The following is a 7465-nucleotide window of genomic DNA, read 5'->3' on the forward strand; positions in this document are numbered from 1 at the left end:
AAAGATCATGTTCCATGAAGATATTTTGTAAACGTCCTACCGTAAATATACAAAAACTTAATTTTTGATTAGTAATATGCATTGCTAAGAACTTCATTTGGACAACTTTAAAGATGATTTTCTCAATATTTAGATTTTTTTGCACCCTCAGATTCCAGATTTTAAAATAGTTGTATCTCGGCCAAATATTGTCCTATCATAACAAACCATACATCAATGGAAAGCTTATTTATTCAGCTTCCGGATGATGTATAAATCTCAATTTTAAAAAAATTGACCATTATGACTGGTTTTGTTCTCCAGGGTCACAAATATAGCTCAAATCACATCCGCTGATGCGATGCTCCTGCTTTGATCTGACACGCTAATCATGCTTCAACGTCAACAACCTCGTTTCTTATCGTGCAGTGAAAAAATATGCTTGTGCTGTGAATCAGGCAGGGAATGTGCTCGTTCTGAACAGAAACACCAGTCATGTGTCCTATCGAGACAATCCAGCACAGACTGCGTGACTGTTAGTGTGTGTGATTGTATGTCGCATGTGCGTTAGCTCCTGGTTTGTGCTCAGTTCGTGTCTGATGAGTGAGGTAGCAGAGGCAGGGCAGCTTCGCTGGGGTCCGAGTTGCTCGAGCTCAACAGCGCCTCCATCTGCTTCTCCAGCAGCGCCGTCAGCTGGCTGCTCTTGTCTGCGCAGTCGTCTGTGAACTGCAGATAGGGCGTGTTCTTCAGAGCGTCGGGCAGACAGGGCACCAGGTGCAGCGCTCCGCCGGGCGTCACGCCCTTCACACAGGTGTAGAAGTCCTGTGGCGGCGTGAGGGCGGGGTTTAGAATCATGCTGTAGTCCATGCCTGGGACGCACATGAGCTCCGGGTGGGCAGAGCCAGGGTTTGAAGGAGGCGGGGCTCCTACACAATAAGGGGAGGGGCCATGGTTTGAAGGAGGCGGAGCTCCCTCACTGTAGGGGGTGTGGCCAGGGTTTAAAGGAGGCGTGGCTCCCTCGCAGTAGGGGGCGGGGTCAGGGTTTGAAGCAGGCGTGGCTCCCTCGCAGTAGGGGGCGGGGCCACGGCAGTAGGGCGCAGGACTGCAGCTTGTCTGCGCAGGCGGTTGTCTGTCGGCAATCAGTGTGTCCTCGCATTTATACGGCGTCGCAGCCGGACATGGGTCCACGCTCACCTGGTAACACATCTCTATGCTGTACTGCGGCGACTTATAGCCGTGAAAGCTGGAGAAACGACGATTGATCTCGTCAATCTTCCCCTTCTGGAGGAACAAGAAAGGACAGAAGGTAAAGCAGGTGATCTAAACACTACTAATAACTCAAATGGGTGTGTGATGTGTGACGGACTCTCAGACCTTCAGCAGAACCGGTTCAATCCCTCGGATGCGCGGCTTGGGAATCGGTGGCAGGAGGAACGATTTAATTCTACAGGAGGAACACAAGCAGAGAAAGAAGTCAATGACAGCTAGTTATAATTACTAAAACCTAACCCTAACCCACACACTAACCCTTACAGAAAACAATTCAAAAGTACTTATTTACTTTGTTTTTACAAATGAGGCCAACCCCGAAAGGAGGTTTGCTCAGATTTAACTCACTTCAAAATATGTAAGTACACACTGGTTTTGGTCTTTTCATGGGGTTTTGCCATAGACTGCTATGAACCCTTTTCACAAGACTGTGATGATGCGTTTCAACGGTCATCAGCATCGTAAATCCTCAGGTTTTTCATAAAAAAACTAGTGGTGTTTCTAATGCAGCGTCTATGAGAGGGATTTGACATCGTTCTCTCTTCTGACTGCCGTTATCGGTCTCAATTTTTTTCCTTTTTTTAAAAGTCATGAAAACACTATCGTCGAGTTTTTCTTTTGTTATTTGAGCAAATGGGAATGCAAAAAATATATTTGTGGTCCTGTCCCATTCACTGCTCTCTAAGTTTACCCAACTATGACGACTTCTGCTGCTGAGAAACCTGGAAATGTGAAAAAGGTCTATTGTTTTCATACTGACCTAACAGCATTCTCTGTCTCCTGAACTCTTAGCCTCACAGAGATTCTTTCATACATATGGGGTTTTCTTAATAATGCATTTGGGTTTGTTTTATGTGTTTCTCAAAGCTAAGCATGCTACCAGAATTTGACAGATTTTCACTCAAAGTAAGAGAAAATTTGAAGGACGTCTGCAGATTCGTGACACTTCGTGACTAAACTGAACATCTGATCGAGACTCTGGATCCATGTCACCCAATGATGCAGATCTACAGATCCATCTGTGTAATTCACGTTAACAGTCCGTCGATACAGAGACCAGAACTCACTGACCTCTTGCCTCGCGGGGCGATCCCCAAACCCACGATGAGGAAGACCATGATGGCGATGCTGGTCACGAGGATCAAGGCCAATGTCCGATCTGAGAGACAGACAGAGCTACATTTAGAGCTGCGACTATCAGTCTGACAGACGGGTCCTGTGTGTGTGTGTGTGTGTGTGCGTGTGTGTGCGAGTGTGTGTGTGTGCGTGTGTGTGTGTGTGCAGCGCACCATGAACTCACACTTTCCCACCGGCAGATCCAACAACTCCACATGAGGCTCTCGCAAACGCTCTTTTACCTGCAGACACCAACAACACACTTCACCCACAAGCCCTCAAGCATAAATGTCTAAATGTCTTACAGTTTTTTTTCAACTGCTTACACACATTTTCAAAACGTTGCCTCTTTTTTTTCAAAACTTTACACACAAATCCAAGAATTGCACACACAAAATGCCTCACATCTCTTGCAAAATGAAGCACTGCATTCAAAATATCACAGACACATCTCAAAAGAAAACATTTGTCTTACGTTGCAAACACCTTTGCCATAATATTATATTTTTAGACATATCATATACACACAGTTATTCAAAACCTAAAGCTCTTCTTTCATAAGCTCCTGTGTACATTTTCAGTTGAAAAAACCCTGTAATTTCTGTTCTACAGTTATCGTAATGAAAACGGAGGCACTGTAAGCAGACTGGTGTCGTACCCTCCAGTTGTCTGGCTGAGCGAGGTGTCTGTAGCGCAGCTCGTAGACGAGCGTGATCCATCCCTCGCGCACCTGAGACTCAATCGGATTCAGCCAGGACAGCAGAATACTGCGGCCCGATTCACCCACGCTCTCGTTCAGCATGATGTACGACAGGTTAAAGGGCGGGTCGATCTCCACTGGGGACGAAGCACATGAGACTCGTTAACAGACATGATGAAACATCAACGCTCCAGCAAACCTCAGGAGAGTTCATTAAGACAAGCTGAACATTTATAATCATGTCGTTGAGGCATTTAGAACCATTTTCGGTTCGCAAAGATCCTTTCAGTGGTCAGTTCTTAAAATAACCTTTTCAATGTGTTTAATAGTCTAAAGAACATTTTTCCACTGTTATCTTTTTCAGTTCATTTAGGAACTGTTCAATGAAAGGTTCTTTGGGGAACCAAAAATGGTTCTCTTTTGCATCGCTTCGATTGCTCCTTTTGGGACCTTTATTTTTAAGAGTGTAAAAAATGTTGTATCCAATGGAATAGGGCTGGGGGAAATAAATAGATGCACTGCGAATCGAGAAATGATTCGATTCTGAGATTTTCAGAATGCCTCACGATTCTCTCTGGAATTGATTCTGAGCTTAGTTTTGAACAGTAGATGGCGCTGCATGCTTTAGAAACAGCCGTACTCTGCTTGTTTCCAAATCCTTACTCACACTTGAACCTAAAATAATCCTTCATAAAGTTCGAAAAGGTTGAAGCGAATTACAAGGGTGTTCACAGTGGGCTGTGTTTACATTAATCTGGCGTCATAAAAGCATTCTGAGCCGAGGTGCTCTTCAGCGCACTTCTTTGTGAGTATTTGAGTCTGCGGTTAAAAATGAGATCAGAGCACCATCTGCTGTTAAAAACTAAGCTCAGAAACTATTCCAGAGATAATCGCGATGCATTCGGAAAATCTGAGTATTATTAGTAGACTCTCTGCTTAATGTCTTCTAACACTTTATTTTGATGGGTCCACAACATACTGACTATAAGAAACTTTGCAAGTATATGTCAACTTATTCTACTAACCTTAAACCTAACCTAACGGTCTACTCTGAGAGATAATAGACATGTAGCAGCAAATGAATGAGAATTAGTTGACAGGTAGTTGCAAAGTTACTTATAGTTAGTAGAATGTCTAAAGTGGAGTATCAAAATAAAGTGTAACCCTTTATTTTAAGAGTTTATGGATGTTGAAAAGGCTGTTTATGGAAACGCCGATGCCAAAAAAGAAGTGTAGGGCGAGATAAACACGCAGACTCTTTGGGATATCGCAATAAGAAAACTGCATGTATGCTAGGTTGAGAAAGATAAATAAATGTCTGTGCCGAGCTCATTGGATGAAACTGGAGAACTGCAGTCAGAAGAGTTGATACTAATACTAATATTTCCTATGTCAGCTGTGTCTTCAGTGTAATGCATCACCTATATCAGCGACGTCCACGCAGTGTTTGTGGGAGGCAATGGGTCCGGCGCGTGTGTGCGCCGTCACGTTCATGCAGTACATCTCCCAGACCTGAGTGTGTCTGGCATCGAAGAAGCAGCTGTTGATGCCGCCGCTCACGTAATCGGGACACTCCTGAGGAGTGCGCTCACTGCGGGGCGACATGACCACTATTCATTTCATCATCTGATCACCAGCAGCATTTACACTCTACAGATACACTAGATCAGTGTTGTTTCTGTAAAGTGTGTTTCACTCATGTCTCACCCCGTGGTGTACTGGAGCGTGTAGGTGACGTTGTCCTGATTCGCGATTGGACGCCACCAGCAGGTGAAGATCTCCATGTTGGGCGAGCGGCAGCGGTAAATATACGGCCTTGTTCCATCTGCAATGTAAGAAACAATGACTTACGATCTCAATGAAGACGTTAATTGACAAAGTACATTCTAAAACCGTTTTTTAAAGTCAAGGCACATTCAGCTTTAATGATTACTCTATTAGCGTCCACAGCAATACGCAATAATGTTCTGATTATTATAAGTGCATGCTGCAGTTTTATTGTTGACTTGATTGCACAGATGCTATTTGAACTGATCTGAGCTGATGATGACATCACTGAATCAACGATGAACTGACTTTAACTGGAAAACTGACTGTTTGCTATCGTGCTCTTTTTAGAGCTGCTTTACAGCAGAATTGAATTTTGTTAGCATTATCGACACACTGTTTTCCTGTGTACAGCTATTTTGACACAATCTGTAGTGTATAAAGCACTATAGAAATATAGCTGACTTGACTTAAAGGGAAAGAGCTTACACTATGCAAACTAGGTGTACCACAAGGTTCAATATTGGGTCCATTGCTTTTTTGTTTCTATATAAACGATTTACCTGAAAGTTGCAAGGAGGTTGGTTGTCAAATGTATGCAGATTACACAATTATTTATGTAATAGCAGAAACTTCTCATCTGGCTGCAGAAATGTTAACCAGGCAATTGATCAGTGGTTGCAGGACAACTGTTTAACTTTAAATTACAACAAAACCGTTTCAATGTGTTTTTCATTAAAGAACAAAGCACTGGATGTATTTAAAATCAAAACTGACCAAAAGGAAATCAAGGAAGTGAGTGAATGTAAATATTTAGGTGTCATTGTAGACTCTAAGCTTAAGTTTGATGCCCATATTAAGAAAATATCGAAGACTTTTAAGACAATTTTAAACTGTTTTCGTATGATAAGACCATGTATATCTCTTAAAGCAGCTCAAATGTTTATGCATGCTTTGATATTATCACATATGACTTATTGTGTGATAATTTGGGGTCAGGCTTCCCAATCAGTTGTAAAGCCTGTAATGTCTGACACAATTATTTATGTAATAGCAGAAACTTCTCATCTGGCTGCAGAAATGTTAACCAGGCAATTGGTCAGTGGTTGCAGGACAACTGTTTAACTTTAAATTACAACAAAACCGTTTCAATGTGTTTTTCATTAAAGAACAAAGCACTGGATGTATTTAAAATCAAAACTGACCAAAAGGAAATCAAGGAAGTGAGTGAATGTAAATATTTAGGTGTCATTGTAGACTCTAAGCTTAAGTTTGATGCCCATATTAAGAAAATATCGAAGACTTTTAAGACAATTTTAAACTGTTTTCGTATGATAAGACCATGTATATCTCTTAAAGCAGCTCAAATGTTTATGCATGCTTTGATATTATCACATATGACTTATTGTGTGATAATTTGGGGTCAGGCTTCCCAATCAGTTGTAAAGCCTGTAATGTCATTATACAAACAAGCCGTGAGGAGCACTTTATTATAGATGGACGCACTTTTTGGGCTTCAAAATCTGGACCACCATTCACTGACTATATAAAGCTTGGAAGAGCCAGGATGTTTTTAAATATAACTCCAATTGTATTCATCTGAAAGAATAAAGTCATTTACACCTAGAATGGCTTGAGGGTGAGTGAATCATTGGCTAATTTTCATTTTTGGGTGAACTATCCCTGTAATGTAAATTGAGCATTTGCTAAGGATCTGATCACCCTGAATGGTGTAGAAACAACTCTAGTGTTGACCTGGATCTTGTCTGTAATAAATCAAGCTCTTTGGGTTGATTGATTGCTCTACTGGAAGCAGATAAGAGTTTTATGGCAGGTGTTGTAATTTCTAACTGCAACATCAAATGTGAACATAAAACTTTATGAGGAAGAACAACATATTGTGGGCAATGAAGACAATTAAAAATCAGTTGTGTTCTTGATTGGTCAATCCAGTGATCCAATAACAGCACCCCTGACAGTAGCGCTAGTCAATCATTAGCGTAGCACAGAATACACATCCTTCTCGCCTTCATGCTATTGGACGCTGGTAGTGGGCGGAGCAGATCTGACTGTGAGTTTGATTGACAGTCACATTCAAATATTCTCCCTGAACATGAAACACCAAAAGATTCACTGCTCTAATCAGATGGAGCGCGTGCTCATCTACGGATACCGACTCGCTTATTATATAGTCGCATGTTTATTTGCTAAGAGCAAAACTCACACAAAACACTCCATTATGCAGGTTTCTCTGCCCGTTTGAGATTATGACATGTGGGCTAATGCTAGCAACTATGCTAATCTGATTTAGCCACTACGCATTCCTACAAAACACAGACACAGAGAGCACGTTGTGAGCGAGTAATAAACACAGCAATGAGCGGTTAAAACCGGCTTAAAAATTCAGCAGAGTTTGTAGAGTTCATACAGAATCATTAGAGAGGCTGCTTGACTGGTTATTTTAGATCAGTCAGTTTTTACATTGAGTTATTAAAGAAGGTAATGCAAAAACATTAAAATACTGCAACACTGAATACATAATGCAAAAACAATAACTCAGAATATAAATCGCAGTTCACACTGCCTTTAAAAGCCAGCAAAACTGAACATGAACACTGACACACTCACACGCAC

At 41.7% G+C, this 7465-nt stretch overlaps 1 protein-coding gene across 1 annotated transcript in view; it reads right to left on the reverse strand.

The window, feature by feature from the left end:
• Positions 1 to 254: 254 nt before the first annotated feature.
• Positions 255 to 7465, reverse strand: part of LOC107662107 (prolactin receptor-like) — a 26866-nt gene continuing 19655 nt past the window's right edge. Inside the window, exons 3-8 of the mRNA XM_016451990.1 lie at positions 4772 to 4889; positions 4486 to 4655; positions 3023 to 3201; positions 2320 to 2606; positions 1354 to 1423; positions 255 to 1260 (exon numbers count right to left, since the gene is read on the reverse strand). Coding sequence (XP_016307476.1) covers positions 565 to 1260; positions 1354 to 1423; positions 2320 to 2606; positions 3023 to 3201; positions 4486 to 4655; positions 4772 to 4889 — 1520 coding nt within the window. The 3' untranslated portion in view covers positions 255 to 564. The remainder of the gene's footprint in view (positions 1261 to 1353; positions 1424 to 2319; positions 2607 to 3022; positions 3202 to 4485; positions 4656 to 4771; positions 4890 to 7465) is intronic.

This window comes from Sinocyclocheilus anshuiensis, unplaced genomic scaffold (assembly GCF_001515605.1).
Source record: "Sinocyclocheilus anshuiensis isolate Anshui unplaced genomic scaffold, SAMN03320099.WGS_v1.1 scaffold1128, whole genome shotgun sequence".
Classification (NCBI taxonomy): domain Eukaryota; kingdom Metazoa; phylum Chordata; class Actinopteri; order Cypriniformes; family Cyprinidae; genus Sinocyclocheilus; species Sinocyclocheilus anshuiensis.